General features: G+C 41.2%; 1 protein-coding gene across 3 annotated transcripts in view; it reads left to right on the plus strand.

Moving 5' to 3' along the window:
- Window positions 1-16,800, plus strand: part of ADAMTS18 (ADAM metallopeptidase with thrombospondin type 1 motif 18) — a 78,401-nt gene that overhangs the window by 47,820 nt on the left and 13,781 nt on the right. For all 3 annotated transcript variants that reach the window (XM_050978977.1, XM_030227764.2, XM_050978978.1), the window contains exons 14-18: window positions 1,643-1,773; window positions 1,913-2,036; window positions 3,111-3,355; window positions 14,498-14,639; window positions 15,825-15,951. In XM_050978977.1, the coding sequence (XP_050834934.1) occupies window positions 1,643-1,773; window positions 1,913-2,036; window positions 3,111-3,355; window positions 14,498-14,639; window positions 15,825-15,951 (769 nt within the window). The remainder of the gene's footprint in view (window positions 1-1,642; window positions 1,774-1,912; window positions 2,037-3,110; window positions 3,356-14,497; window positions 14,640-15,824; window positions 15,952-16,800) is intronic.

Below are 16,800 nucleotides of genomic sequence, written 5' to 3' on the forward strand. Positions count from 1 at the left end.
CTTGTCCTCACCGTGACTCCCCGGCTGCTGCCGCCCCTCTCTCTCTCATTTTGTATTCCTTATTGCTTAGTCTGAAACCCAAGCAAAACAACTTCCATGGAATTTTCAGCATGGGAAATGTAAGCTTCCACAATAACACCACCAGAATCTTCCTTCTTTTGGAATGTTCTCAGATTTCGAAATGTAACAGTAAATCAACCTTTTGACTTTTCTGCTGGTATGGTCCCATGAGCAGTGGAAATGCAAACAATGTACTGGCATACATTTTTTAAAGTCATCTTTTACTAAGAGATCTTTATCAAGTTCAGGTCTCAATAACTATTTCTGTTATTTTGCACAAGAGAGTTTATTTTTACTTTATGCCTCTTAATTTTGCAAGTATTTTGAATCAGTATTCACTTTTATCAGCTAAAACAAATATTTTCTCCAGTTTGAAAGCACTACTGAATAAAAGTCTCTGAATTTTCTCACATCATAGCCGCTTTGTTTAGCACATGAACAAATTTGCTCTTGATGATAATGTATATATTTAAATATATACATGCACATTCATTCCTAGCATGATTATATTTTCTTCAAAAGTCTTTGTGGACATTTTCATGGATATTTAAAAATACTCTAAGGGGCCAGTGAACAGAGGAAAGAAGTTTCACAGCACTTAGCAGTGGATGTTGTATAATAGGGCAAAAAATACACCTTTTTTAATAGAAATTAAGGTGGCCTACATTGGTTTTAAAGGGAGGAGCTGTGTTTAGCAAAAGAGGCTTAAAATTAGGGACAAGGGGCATAATTGTCAAAAGCAAGATGTCCCTAAGTGATTCTGAAGTTGAAAATGCCCATCTTTCCTCTCAGCTGCTCCTCCAAGATCTACATTTATCGTCCTGGAAACATGATCTGGTTTTCAAAATTGCCACAGATTCTTTGCCTCTGTAGGAGGGACTACTGGAAATCCAGCTACTGATTTAAAAATAAAAGGATTCTCTTTTGAATCCAATTTCATGTTCTTAAAAACTGTTTTATTTGTTGCACTTCAATTTGTATTAAAACTCTGCATTTCAGCAGTTGTGATAGTATTTATAATTTCATGACTGGTTTTGTCTGTGCAGAATTCATCAGCCCTTTATTAGCATAACACACCACCTGTGTGTAAGGAGAAATTTGACAGTGGTTGGAGGAAAAATACTTTTGTTAGGGGGAAGTCTGGCTGCAGTTCTAGCTTTCAGCTGAACTGGTCATATGTGCCATGTTATCTCTTTCCCAATTTTAAATAAACTTCAGATAAAATTATTGCAGTCTCCCATTTATCTTAATAAAAATGAAATTTGAGCCTGTGAGGCAGTGGGACTGAAAGCAGGGTGCAGCAGCAATGCTTTTACACTGAGTTTGAGTTCTTAATTCTTTGTGGGGACAAGCAAACTCATATGTGCTTTTAAAAAAACATCATATAAAGTACTTTATTTAGCTATACTTCTATTTAGCTACATTCTGGTGTCCTAGGTTGTCATCATGCACAGCTCATCCTTGTGGTTTATCTTCTAGAATACAGGGAGGAACAACAGCCAAGATGCTTTTTATCTCTTTAACAGTGCAGGTCTGCTAACACTTCCTTGTCTTTTTTTCTGTTTGTTTGTTTTCTCCCCAGAGCAAGACAGATGTAAATTGTATTGCACAGCTGAAGACTTTGACTTTTTCTTTGCAATGTCCAGCAAAGTGAAGGATGGAACTCTGTGTTCTCCAAATAACTATGATGTTTGTATTGATGGAATATGTGAAGTAAGATAAAATTAAGTTTCTTACAATCCTAATGTCTACATTTTTTTATTAGTGGGCAATTGACTTCTTTACGGAAAATGCAGCTGTTTCTTCAAATTCCCTTTTGTCCGAGTCCTTCACTTGTGCCTTTTGGTTGCAGCAAGTAGGGTGTGATCATGGACTCGGTTCCAAAGCTGTGTTGGATGCTTGTGGAGTTTGTAAAGGAGATAATTCAACGTGCAAGTTCTTTAAAGGCCAATACTTGACCCAGCACAAAGCTAATGGTAAGGAAAACTGTTCCCCATGACCATCAACTCACTGCTCTGCTGTGTCCCCTTGCAATATATATGACTCCTTACTCATTCAGGCAGTGGCTGAGGGTCCAGATGTGAGCAGAAAATCACAGGGAGAGTGAGAGGAGAGCTCACATTTCTCCTGTTTCTTGGTAACAAGAAGGCTTGGTCAGTTTAAACAATTCTCTTGTTTCTTAAGCTACATTTTCCCTTTACACATGTGAATTTCCTCTTAAAAGAGATTCTAGGATTCAGGCAAATGAAAAAATAGCTATCAGCAGCTCTGACTGGGATGGGACTGTGGAACATATAAAAAGTAATATGCAGCATAATGCCAAAAATGACAGTATTTCCATGTCCATTTTCAAATCAAGTGGTCTGGAAGCTGTTTCAGTGGAAGATCCAGGCACTGGGAGGTGGACTTTTCCTTAGTGGACCGTCACAGGCTTCTTAGGAAATAATGTCACCGTGCTGCAGTTTTTCAGGCATGAAATGTAGATAAGATTTCAGAACACACAGGAGTATTTTGAGCATCTCTTTGCTGTTGATCATAAGACATGTCCTTACTGCAGTAATACAGGCCAGGAATCTGTCCAGGATGTAGTAATGCAGCCCTGGCTGGCAGCAGGGAGATCCTCTGGTATCCAGGGCTTTGTGAAGACCCTGCATCCCAGTGCACCTCACCTCACAGCCCTTGAGCTTGGCAGGAGTACCTTCCAACAACTGTAGGGAACTACAGCAAAAGCTACTGTGGAGCCACCATTAGTGTGCTCTGAATTTTTCTGAAGTGAACTTGCTTTTTCTTGCCTTTAATCACAAGGAAAAATTTCAGGAATTGAAATACCTCAGAGTCACTCTGATTACAGGCTGCATGGGGCAGGGCAGGGCAGGTCAGGGGGGGATGTTAAAATCAGACCTGGTTTTTCCTGGTGAAAACGGGCTAACTTGGTGGGTCAGAAGAGCTGTGTATCTTCTGAGCTGCGCTGATTTCCCAAGTGGCTCGGGGAGATTTGCCAGCTGTGTGTGTGCCAGCTGCCAACTCCTTGCTGCCTCCTCTCCTCACAGACTACTACACGGTGGTGACGGTGCCGGCGGGCGCGCGCAGCATCCAGCTGCAGGAGCTGCACGTCTCCCCCAGCTACCTGGCCGTGCGCAGCCTGGCCAGCAGGTACTACCTGACAGGAGACTGGACCATCGACTGGCCGGGGAAGTTCCCTTTTGCCGGGACAGTTTTTGATTACCAGCGCTCCTTTGACCATCCCGAGAGTCTCTACGCGGCAGGACCCACTAATGAGACGCTGGTCTTTGAAGTAAGCCTGGCTTCTGTTTGTTCTCGCCCTGATGTCCATTACACAATTGCTAACGACAGCTTCAGCTCTGCACTGGGGCTCTCAGAGAGATTAAAGAATAGTGTTGAGTCACGATAGCATTCAGGCTTCATTGTGTGGTCAGTCATGCTGGATTGAAAGGCCTTTCACTGCTCTACCCAGGTCTGAAGTTTACTAAACTGTCACAAATTCAGTGAAAAGGAAGGTGCATGAAACACCCTATAGCATAATTTCTGAGTTGCACGGTGGTGATGGAGATTATGAATCTCATCATTGCATCCCATGCATGGCATGCAACAAAATCCAATAATGTAAAAATCAAAGGTGCCATTATGTCAATGCTCCATGGTTACAGGTTCAAATAATGCTTCTGAAACTGCAGGTGAGTGGAGCCATTTTCACATCCACCTTGGAATGCAGTCAAAATACCACACACAGGTTCCTGTAGACTGAATTTCTGTTGGTTCAGTTATTCTATTATATCTGTTTATCTCACATTCAAATTCGTGTCACCTGCTTTGTTTGCCAGATGTCCTGTGTTGAAACTGCTGTAAGCAGAAAGGAAACTTGGTACTAACATGGTTAGTTCAAGTCTTACAAATTTGAAATTGGCCTTTGCTACTGCTGTTCTGAGAAAAACCTCTTCCTGCATTAGGTTGCTTAGCTAGATTTTCTTCTAAAATGCATTGGAATATCTGAGGGGCCATTTCTGGCTGAATCATCCAGGGCTTTGCTTCCTGTTAGCTCCATTATTTTGCCCTTTTCAGCTCTAGCAGGTCTTCGGCTTTGTAACTCAGCTGTTTGGTCTGTTTCAGTGAATCCTGCCTTGCCTGTCAGAAGGAAAGATTCCTCCCCAGTAGGGATTCGGGTCCTTCCCACACCTTCCAGCAGCACTCTGGAATGTGCAGTGCCCCTGGGGAGCATGGCATGGGGTGCTGTGCCTGCTAGCCATGGCAGCATCCTGCTGTCCTTGCCCCCATCCCATATCCCAGGCTGTGGAATCTGCTCCCTCGCCCAGCTCAGGCCTGTTAAACCAAGAAAGGGCAAGCACAGACTGGGACATGGAGTATATTCTTCAAGGGTTATTAAAGCTTTCACAAGTGTCCAGAGGAGTGTGTGTTTGGAATACTGAGGAGCTTTGCTGCTCTTCCTGCTGGCTGAGTAATGGACTGAAACGTGTCCTTGGGAACGTGTCCTTGGGCCCTGGCGCATGGGCAGGTTAGACCTCTGTAGAGTGAACACGAGTTTTAGAACAAGCAGTTTGACATGGGCTAAGGGTCTGTCTTTCCACATATTGCCATCACAAATCACAAAGCCTTTTGCAGCATTTTTCTTCACTGAAGAATTTTCATTTTGGGTGTGTGTGTTCATAGGGATCTTCCTTTAGTCCGATCAGTTTGGTCTGCAAAGGTCCCGACGTGCTTCCCTCCCTGCAAACCATCTGCCTCACACCAAAACCACCACACTTACAAATACTATGAAATGTTAAGCTGAACTCCCAGGAATCTTATTTGTCATAACCTGTGGCTCTTCCCTCCAGCCACGGGAGCAAATCAGTCCCAGCTAGCTGCTCCCCAAGCTTGGCTGGAGGAAGCCACAAGATTTGCCACCCCCAGGTTCCCTTAGAGGACCCCAGGTGGTGGTGCCGCCTGTGGCGTGGGTGGCACAGGCGAGGAGGAGACCACGAGGAGTCCAAGGCAAAGGAAAAAGAGAGGACACTTGTGTGGCTGTCAAGGAGGCTTTATTCCTTAATGGTTCCAGAAGCAAGTGCCAAAGGAGACAGGCTGGGGGGGAGCTGATACAGGGAGTGGGCGTGGAAGGGGGGGGAGACTCAGAGTAACCAATAAGAATAGGGTAGGGGAGGAACGAACAACATATCTGAACCAATAAAGATCACACATGGGAGGGGAAAGGCCCCAGGGGCAAATCATACAGCACAGTAAGGGTGACTGACATGGAAAAATCTCGAACAAAAGGGGGGGTGTGGTTACAGTGAGTGACAAGGGGAGTAGGTGGCACCACTGGGAGGGGAGAGGACTGATAAGGGCAGGGAGGGAGGAGGGAAGGATCACTGGGTTTGATGGGCAGGCAAGTGGCGGGAAAGGAAAGTAACAGACAACCTGGGACAAACCATCGTGAGGGGAGAACATGGGGGGAACTAAGGACCAAACCATTTTCATAACACAAAACAACTAACACAAATAATAATAACAAATCTTTAAAAACACGATGCCACAATAACCCAAAGTAGATTTCAGCTCTATTATTATTATTATTATTATTATTATAGAGCTGAAGTATGAATAATAAATTGCCTGCAGGAAGACTTGGCTGCATATCATGCACACACTTTGCAGAATAAAGATTAATGAAAAGAAATTAATGCCAAATAACACTTCTATTTTCATCCTTTCAAATTATGCTAAACAGTTTTATTTAGATGTAACATTTAATTGGAGGCTGTTGCTCCTTTCAGAGCTTATTTAAGCTTCCCTTTTATCTTTATTGAAATACCTACACCACTGGCATTGGTAGCTGGGGATTCTAATGGCTAAAAATGTTATGTGTTCCCCAATTACACATATCTATGAACCGAATTTAAGATGGTTCTTTCCCCCTTTAATAATTTAGGCAAAATTCAGCAAGCTCAAATTTGAAAAAAAAAAGCACAGATATTTCTATTCAGAGATCTGCATTATTTATAACTTACTAGTAACTCTAAGAAGCAAAAATGCCAGAAAACTGAAGAAATATGTTTTAAGAAACAAACTTGTTGAATGTCTGCTTGCAACCATGATAGTGAAACAAATCCTGCTTCAGATCTAAATATCAGAAACAAATAGTAGGCTGAAAAAGGAGTGTTTGAGCGTACTACAGGGCAGCTTTATTTTCATTTTTATCTCACCTATAATTTTCCAAGAAGCACAAAATCTGCCCTGCTTCAGTTTTTATTCAACTAAATTAGTTTTATGTAAGATAAGGCTTTCCAGGGTTTGAACCTCAACTTCTTCCTGTAATCTTTAGATTTTTAATTTTTTTTTTAATTAGGCTGTATTCGAAAGACATTTAGTACTTTTTTTCCTAGATTAGGGCTGTTGTTTTTCTTCCAAAATAATTCAGTGTGAGCCCTAGTAAAAGGGTGCACTGCAGGTATTGAGTACATGGATAAATTGTATGTATACTACAGGAGCTTTTATTATTCTGCTGGGCTGAAAGTGGAAGGTTTTGCAGCTGTATTTATTGCCATTCACCTATGACTGAATGCCAGAGTAAAGCAGCTTGTGCCCATTTCATTCTGCAGCTAAAATTCTGGTAGAGATTTGCGTAGTGGCTGAAATGGTCCAGGTTTTTGCTTTGTTTCTGCATGCAAAGCAGGCTGCAGGTATCCAGGAAGCTCAGGCTGTGCACGTCCTCTGAGCAACATTCCCAGGAGAGGATGGGACCAGACAGGTCTGGCAAGTCTGTGCTCAAGGCAATCACTTCCTTTGAAATGCAGTCATCCTCCAAACTATTTTCTGGAAAGAGACAACTGAAGAATGTTTTGAGACATCAGAAGGAGATGCAAATAAGAAAAAAAATCTTTAAATTCCCCATTGCCTTGCACACCACAAGTTCAGCCTTGCAGTTCTAGGAGATGTGGTGTATTTATATTTTATTGTACAGTGTGTTCCCATGCATCTGCTTTTTTGTCAGGCTTTTCAATAGTTCAGCTGAGCACGTTTCATTTCATCAGACATTGCAGTCCTCAACACTACTCAAAAATGGGTGAGTGACCAGAAAAAGACATAAATTGCTCTTCTTATTTACCCTAGAATTTCACCAAACCCTCCCCTCCATATCCATACTTCTATGTATTATAGATTATAGATATGTAATTATGGGAATGAATCATACTGAAAAAGACAAAGAGTAGTGACTCTGTAATTTAACTGGGTTGTGGCAGAAAAAGTACAAACGGTAGTGGCAAGATATTTTCTGAAGGGAACATTGTGAGATGAATGTGGAATTAATATGCATGACTAGTGTTTCCTGAGCACGACTGCTGGAAGGGTGAATGCATGATGAGGTTTTAGGATTCATCAGGATCCCTTCTGGATTGTTCAGGAACTGATTTCACAGAGAGGGGGAAGGGAAAACCCAGTAAACTGATGTCCTTCAGAATTTGTGTATCAGTGTCCTCCTGAAGTTAACATTACTGTTATTTTTGGTGGTTATGGGTTTTCAAAAGCCAGTAAAACCTGAAATGAAAAATATTCCTAGACTCAGAAGACAGTTGCTGAAATGGCCCAATTTAGATTACATGAAATAATGGTCAGTGGTCAGAGGGGTAGAAATATGGTAGATGCTAATCTGGGATGAGAAATTGATACCAGCTTTTTAAAATATAGTTTTTGTAGCATATTTTTCTCATCTTAAACAGAATCCTTTTTAAATTTCTTTTTCTTTTTTTTTTTTTTAATGTAACTGAAAACCTTCAGCTCATTTATCTGTTATTTAGACCTAGGTAATCCAAGGTCAGTTCTTTCTGTTTAAAGACCTTTTCAAAGTTTTTATGTAAACTGAAAGATATTTAACTTGAGGAGAAACAGTCAATATATTTATCATTAGTTAGCTTTGCAAACAAGGGTTGCCAGTTGGCACCACCAGCTGCTGAAAATCCTTTGGAGAAGGAGAGCTCCCACAGGGCTCTGTCACCTGTGGGGCTCACTGGGGACATTCTTTTGGTGAAATATTCAGTCACCCTCCACAACTCACTCAAATGCTGAGAAAGATTTTGAAAGGGCACAAGAAAACAAAACTTTATGTGGGCATGAAAAAGGCTGCATGGTCAGGGATTGAGGAACTAATTTAAAAACATGAGAGTTTTGCAATTTTGTGTTCCATTCTGTCAAGAAGCAGATGAAAGAAGAATTGACTGGTTTGAGAAGTCAAATACAATTGGAGAAAGCAAAGTTTTCCAGGATGAGACAGGATGAGAATCCTCCCTGAAGTTTACCTCAAACTTGGTGAAACGTTAAATCAAGCAATTGCAACATCTTTGTGAAATAAAGAGAGTTTATTTTAACATCAATAAGTAACAGATGGAAAGGATGCTTTGCAAAGAGGCAGACATCCACAGGAAGAGAAGGTGAATGGAGCTTCAAGGCAGGAATATGTCTAATTAAATCCAGTAAATCCCTTCCTCTTTATCAATAGGGGAAAACAGGAGAAGGGAGGCCAGGTGGAATGGCTTTGCTGATGATGTAGCTGCCACTGGGAGAAAGCCAAGTTGCAGTTATAAAGGATTACATTTATTATTAGCTACTAGATGATAAATTTGTACTGATTTCCCCTGAAGAGAAAGTAGGTTAAAGAGAGCTAAGATGTACTTATAAGATACAGATGTTGACTCAATACAATGGATAAAAGGGTTCTCCTGTAGTGAGGAGAGATTAGCTGGACAGCATCCCTGAAGGTTGTACATTTAGCATGTGAACAGAGAAAAATGGAGCATAATAACAATGGAAGATAAATTTGAAACAGCTGAAGTAGAAATGAGATCATATAGGACCCTTTCAAGGATATTTTTTTTTTCCCTTTTAATGACCTTAGTGGACTTGAAAAACAGTAGTTTGTCATAAGCTTTTAGTTAGGACTGTGTTTATAGTTATTTTAGAAGTACTGAAGAGATAAAACCCCTTTTGTTTTAAGGGTTGGCTTAAGTACCCAGTGCGTAAATCATCCTTTACTGCTTTCCAAACAGGTGTTCTCCCACTTTCCTTTGAAGCCCTGGTTCTGCCACTGTCAAGGATCCCATCCAATAACTGCCCATTAAGGACAACAGACTAGTTTTAAAACTTGTTTTAAACACTTTTCTACCAGAACCATATGCTGCATGCTTAAATATACCAGAATAAATTCATAGAAATCCGTGGAATTAACCTTGATTGAACAGAGAAATCAGAATGTGGCTTAGGATATTGGATGTTACAATATTTATTAAACAGCATGTAGATCCCCAGTGGATGAGAACTGCAGTCTCAAGCAGAGCACAACCAGGCATGTGTCCTCACACAGACTTCTCTGTCTGCACACTGGTACATCCCCTAAAGAAATCATCCAAGGCCTCCAAAGCATGGGAATGAGGCAGGAAGTGTAGATGATGTTTGCAATGAGGATGCAGATCAAAGGCACTCTGGATGCTGGGATTCAGAGTTTGGGCTTGTGCCCACTTTGTGAATTGGGCACATGCAGAGGAAAATAGTCCTTTTTACCTGGATTTTTTCCCCCTATGCTCAGCTTCTCTCTGTAAGTGATTTGTAAATGTCTGTTAGTCCTCCACAGAGATAATGAGTCTTTTTTTCAGCATGCCACGAGCCAGGCATTAGTATTCCTTCCTGTACATGGAACAAAACATCGTGGAAGGAATAGGAACTTAGCTTGTATCAATTAATGTCTCTTAATTCAGTGTGCTGCAAGTAACTTCACATGCACATCTTACAATAAAAAACTACTGGAAAGTACCAAGTCAATCACAGCAAAGCAATGTTAGCAGACTCTTTAAAAATCTGACCTGCAAAATAGAGTATGATATTGGAAACTTAGGATGGCCATACGAAAAAAATCTCAAACAAAGGAGCAGATGCACAGCTAGTGTCGAGGATTTATTGGTTTAGCTTTCACATCAAAATTAGCAGCAAAAGGAAAAGGTTATTTTCTCAGGAGAGTTCAATTTATCCATTGTTTTAACATTTTGTGCCGTAAGCTAAAGGCACAGCTCCTTTCCTTCGGAGTAGATCCAGCAGATTCCAGCCTCAGAGCCTGTGGTTTTGCAGCTCAAGAAGCTGTAAATTTTATAACTCTGCGCCCTGCGGTCAGAGCTGCTGAGTGCTGTGTCTGAAGTCAGGTGGTTGGTGTGTTAAAGGTAGACATTAAACAGCTCTGTTGAGGAACTGGAAATGTTTAAGGAGGTTGTTTGCCAGCTGTAAATTTGGGAGCAAATGCCAGTTGGCTGAAAAGATATTGGAATGCATCCAGTTAAGTAGACTAGCGCTGGAGGTCTTTCCAAATTTGTAGATCTGATAACTTGGCTGAATACGCAGACTTCAGTTATAGGGTTTGTCAAGAAGGGGCTTTATAATGAATGTTTGAAAATACGATAGAAAACTTTTTATACTCTCGTTACTTTGGCAAAATTGCAACTTTGCAATAGTATTGCATTCCTGATGAAAACTCAGTCAGACTTTATACACCATGTACTATTTTTCAGCTGAGCACCAGGGACTTCAAAGCATATGGTTTTTGTGCCCTGCAATGCTTTTGTCTCCAATACTGCTCCATAGCTTGATTTTGCCCTTTTCCTGCATGGCTGGGATGATACAGGAGGAGAGACAGTGATGCTGCTCCTGCTTGGTCAACACTCCCTCTCGTTGCCTGTTGGGTGGGAAGGGGCTCTGGCTTTGGCTGCTGGCCAGGAAATGGAGAGGAAGTTCCCTTCTCCTGCCTGTTAGAATTGTGGCTATGTCCCAGTGTGCAAGAAGGGGCTGTAGCCCAAGGTCTTAAAATGTGTATGGCCCAGCTTGCCTGGTGTGCAGGATTTACCCCCCAGGCACCCACCCAGCTGTGAGCTCCTTGCACCACAGTGTGCCTGTTCTCTGAAGAGATGGATCCTCACGGGGCTTGTTCTCACTTGTCCCAGACCATCCCCTTCCCTCTGCTGTAGCACCAGCAGAGTATTGCTCTGACAGGAGTAAAACTGCCAGTCTTACCTTCTCATCCCCCCCCTTTCTTGCTCTGAACTCTGTGTTCAGAATGCATTCCATCTGTTCCTTGCCTCCAGTGTCACAAAGAGCACTTTCAGAAGACAAATGTTCAGTCTAATACTTCAAGATATTTTTATTAGAAAATTTTTAAACTTTGCTGCTTTTTGGCCACTGGCACAGCACAGTTGTCAGAGTCAAATGAGATGAGGACTAACCCTTACACGAGGTTTTGTGGTATGGACAAAACCTCCTCCTCCTTTGACAAAACTTATTAAAAGGCCAGACAGAATTTCAGCCTCTGCTCTTGAAGGAACACAGAGCACTTACTGAAATGGGAGAAAGTGTTTCTGGCTGCCTAAGATGCCGAGATCTGTTCTAATTCCTTAGACTTGGAGGATGAGTAAATGTAAATTAAAATATTTTGAGGTCTGGTCTGTAAGAAGAAGCAGGGAAGGCATTGTTTTAAATGAAGCATAGTATTAGAGGGCTCAGTTCTTACTACAGTTAACACACTGCATTTGTTTCTGAAGCACATGTTCTGAAGCCTTATGCTTCAGACATTTGTCTCAATTTGTCCTTGAGAGGAGAGTGAGCACATTGTTGCAACCTGTTTTATCTGTAATGCCAGTGGACTTGGAGCTCAATATTCAGGCTCTAGAGCAGCTGTTTTAACAGCTGGACTTTTTGCTGTCAGCAGTCTGATAGATTTGTGAAAATAAAAACATTACTTTGGCAAAATTGCAGCTTTGCAATAGTATTGTGCTCCTGATGAAAACTCAGTCAAACATTATACATCCTGTCGTATTTTCCAGGAGAGATGTTTCCCTTCGTCTGAAGGGGCTGTTAAACCTTACCACATTTACATCAGATAATGATGAACAAGCAAAGGAAAAAGAAAAGTCCCCAAAAAGATTACACTGGGAATGGTTTGAATGGAGTAGAGCAGCTAGGGTGCAGGAGCACACCCTGAGGAAGGAGCCTGGAGTGAAGTACAGAGGCTTTGTCAGATGCTCATTAGTGAGCCCCACGTGCTGGGAGCACTGGACACTGTGGAGGTTTCCTGGGGAGCCACTAAGAGATCCTGAGGTCTGGGGTGCATCTGTGCAGGGCAGAGAGAGTTGCACAGCAGTCTCAGTTCTCATGTTTCCTAATTCCAGAGTATTCCATTTAAATCCTATTCTTGTAAAATAGCTGTGATACATACTTGCATCTATAACTCATCCCTAAAGCAGATCTGGTAATCCTATTTCTACCAAGAATTTCCATTCAAAATAGAGGTCAGTAATCATTCTCAGATCTATTTCTTCCATAACCTCACTGCTATTCTAATGTGCTCATGAATTAAGCTTGGGTGGCTGAAAAAATTCACATTAAATACTGGATTTACCTGTGCTTGAAAGAGTTTCTAATATTAATCCTCCCAGGAGAAGGCACATACTCTTCAATTCATTTGGAAGTATTTTCCTGATGCAGCCCTAATTGCTGTTTTCTCAGTTTGGATCATTATTGAGGTTCCCTGACTGAAATAAAATCTTTGGCTACTAAGAATAGAAATCTTAGCATTCACTTTTTCTTTCTTCTAGAAAAGTAAACACTGTGCAGTCCAGATCCTTCATGTGTTCAACATTATTGAGCTGCAGGTCATGTAAATTTGGTCTGAATTTTCACTGCCATGGGCAATTTCTGTATTCTAATAGGTACATTTTCAGAATACCTTAAAACCCTTGGCTACATTTCAAAATGTTATTATATTCCTTCATCTTAAACAACATAAATACAAGTTTGTTGCTATTTTATGAAACCAATCTCTACAGAGATCAGTTCTACTTGTATGGATTGCTTAAGTTCTCAGGTCAGATATTATGTAAACTTCACTGATAAGTTATTCATATTTTGAATGGCAATTATTAAACATAGACTTGAATTGTACTTGAAATGCTAATGCTTATCCAAAAAGCAAATTTAGGAACTGAGGTTAACTGCACCTGCTCTTTATGTTACTGTGACAAGATCCATATTGGTGAAGAGTTAAAAGTCACGAGAGCTCTGTAACTGTAAACCCACACTGTTCCTACTAAGTGTGGATATGAATGCACTTTGCTGACAAAACTTTCTAAAATAAATTTTGTCAAGTAGAAATTTCTCCCCAAATTTAGGCATATGTCAGATGTTCATGCATCTTGCAGTGATTATAATTCAGTCTTGAAATTAATACAGTGAATGAAAACTGCAATATAATTCACCACTAAAATAGTACACCCTTGAGAGCTGGGCTCCCTGAGTTAGATGACAGAGATTGTTATTATAGCCAGTAATAACACTTTCTATAAATTTTCCAACACATTATGCTGAAATAGTGAATAAAATATTCACTATTTGAAAAAAGGATTTTTCCAATCTTTTTTCCTCTGTAGACACCCAAGGACAGGTTCTCTCCTGCACTGAAACTTTATCAGCTTCAAACACCATGAGAAAAATTCCAGCTGAGGGTCTTACAAATGAAATTTATCACCAGTTTGCATAGAAAGAATTTTTTTACAAGAAAGAGACTCTTGTTTTACACCCTTAGCCCCAAGAACTGAGGAAGCCACCTCCAGCCCCACAGCTGTGCTGCTGCTGTGCTCAAGCTTCTGCCAGGAAAGCATCTGAGTCCTGCTTGGTGGGCAAAGGCTTCCTCCTTGCTAGATGTTGCATGTTCAGGTAAAACCTGAAAAGGGAAGGCCTTGCAACCATGGCTCAGGCCAGCTAAGTAGAAAGGGACTGTGGGAAAGTGACTCAGCTGGATTAGGGGTAGAAAAACAAGTTATAAAACCATTATGTGCTCATATCATGGTGTGTGGTGGTTGGTTAAATTATGTATGTTATGAGTTAAAGCTGTGTATCTGAGGAAAGGCTGGTTTTTGCAATAAAGCAGCTCTTCTTTGCACTCACCATGGATCCTCACCCACAGCTAGGAGGATCAGCCAGGGCTTTGCTTACTAAAGAGAGGAGCTGTCTCCCATGCCCAGATGGCAAATCCATGTCCTGCAGGGCCCCAGGCAGAGTCCAGCCCCTGCAGTGGGCTCCCAGTGGGTGCAGGGGTCAGAGGGTGATGATGTTCCATCTCTGCTGAAGGCAGTGCTACTGCTCTGATTGCCAGGAGGGGACTCTGTTTCTGCACCCTCTCTGCAGGTGTTTTTCCAGGCAATGATTTGGTGTTTAGGAATTGCTTGGATGGTCTTTCCTTTGGGTCTCCTGAAAATCCTCTCACAAGCGTGCTTTGTGTCTATATATTTTGCGTGTATCTTTAGTTCATCTTCCTTCACACTGACAGAATCCTTTTTTTTACCTCCTCCCCACCTTTTTTTTAAAAAAAAACCAAACCCCAAATATCCCTCTACAGATTCTGTTACAAGGCAAAAACCCTGGGATTTCTTGGGAGTATACCTTTGCCAAAAGCAGCGCTGAAAACAAGACAACTGTCAGAAAGCACAGCTACTCCTGGGTGACAGTGCAGTCTGAGTGCTCAGCGACCTGTGCTGGTGGTAGGTGACTTTCCCATTGCCAAGCCTCTTCTTTTTCGTTTGTTTTAAAGCTTTTCAGCTGCCTTTGATTTTGCAAATATACATTGATACATACAGGGGTTTACACTGAACACCTGGTCCTTATTTTTTCATCTGATAACTTAGAACACAGAGGAAATTACTTGGTATGGCCTTTAGAGTAAAAAGTAGTCATGCCAGTGAGTCAGTCTCTTTTGTTTAGGTCAACCCATATGCATATCATATCTTCCTGTTGGGGAAAATAATTATGCACTTTGATTTCCTCTTTTCTTGCACAGACACCTATTTGTTTTTATAAATCCTGCATGTTTTGTCAGCAAAAATAAATCTGGGATGTAATGAAAGCAAAAAGCTGGCATGTGGGAAGTCTGTAATACCAAAGGGTACAGCTGGGCACTGAAGGAAATGCTCCTGTATTGGCAAAAAATTCAGGTGAAATTCAGGAATACCTTGCTGGTGCAGTGTCAGAACTTCACAGCATCTCAGAAAATGGTTTATGGAAGAAAGATCCACCAGGAGCACTGTAGCCATAAAATATGACAGCTGTATTTTCTTCCTTCCCTTTAAAAGGCTGCAGCATGGATATAGAAATGATGAAAACTGTCTTGTTTCCAAATTTAATTCACTGTGCCAAATGAACCATGTGTGAGTTGAATGCTAGATCTCATTTAAAAGATAAATCTATAAAATCACTTCAGGCATTTCTGTAATTGTCCTGCTGCTGACATTTAATTGAGTCTAAGGTACAGGTACCTGCAGAACTCTGGAGTCTGTAGAGATTCACTGTAAAAAGAATGTTTATTTATTTTTTACAGAATGTTTGTTTGCAGTTTTCAAGAGTGTGAGGAGAGCTCTAAGCAAGCACTGCTAGTGTCTGCAGGGAATTAGGACTAGAATCATTACTAATTTTTGCTGGGGGAACAGTCTTCAAATCTGTTGTTTATACCTAAAATCTGACTTCAGGAGTTTCTGTGCTGCAGAGAAGGAAATCAATGCTAAAAGCCTGTTGCCCCATAAACCCATATTTTTTTTGGTTCAAGTCAGCGGATTTGTAGCAAGGATGAATTTAGACTTGTTTAGTTAAAATTGTTCCCTACTACTTTTTTCTCTTACATTTCAAATGCAGTTAAAAACATTATAGTGTTTTCTTTTCTGATACTTCCACAGGACACATCACAGCAAAAGCAATTTGTTTGGAAGATCATCGTGCACGAGTCAACACCTCCCTTTGTGGCCCAAGGACAAAACCTTTAACTGAAACCAAACTGTGCAACACAAATCCCTGCCCAGCCTAGTAAGTTCTCTGGGGCTTTGTGCCTGCTGGCTGTGCCACAGAGAGAATCCTCTCAGGGGGAATTGTTTGCCTGCTGGATGAACCCCTGGTGCTCTGGGAACCAGGAATTGTTGAAGAAGTTCTGCCCAAGGCTCCCAGTGGGGTTTTGGGTCTGGTGCCTAAAGCAAAGGCTCCTGGGGGTTCTGTCCCTGTGTTGGGGTGACACAGGGCCAATCCAGCTTTCTCAGGGGCTCCTTCTGCCACCTTTCCCCATCTTGAATCACTAAGCCCATTTCCTGAGTAAATGCTACTCCCTGTGTGGAAGCTCAGCCCCATGACTCGCATTCCACATATTGGATTAGGTTAAAAGAGTGGAGTGTAATTAGTGATTTTTGGACAAAATGTCCCAGAGTGTATCGTGGTGCCACAGAGGGCTATCTGAACCAAATGAGCTGTCAGCAAAGCTTCTGGTGCCCACAAAAATATATATGAAGGCATTGCCTTTGTGAACAATCTTATTTTCCAAAAGATGTAAGAAAGGCGAGATGCAAAGGAAGACATTGACACATAGATAAGCACTTAGAACCCAGCTGGTCTAAATCAATTTAAAAACCAAGGGAGTTAACACTGATTTATAGTAGCTGAAGTAGGGGTCCTTGGGAAAAAAAAAATGTTCTGTGCTTATATAATTAAACACAGTATTATGTGGCTTAGGATAAAAATGGATAGATTAAAGGACCCAGTGGCCATCTTTCTTCCACTGGTTATTTCACTTTTGGATTCCTGAATTTGCAACCTCAGCAATATTTTAATTTTATATCAAAGATCAGAAGAGCTGCATTATGTTAGACTAGACATTTCAGCCTCCAA

Source organism: Serinus canaria, chromosome 11 (assembly GCF_022539315.1).
Source record: "Serinus canaria isolate serCan28SL12 chromosome 11, serCan2020, whole genome shotgun sequence".
In the NCBI taxonomy this organism is placed as follows: domain Eukaryota; kingdom Metazoa; phylum Chordata; class Aves; order Passeriformes; family Fringillidae; genus Serinus; species Serinus canaria.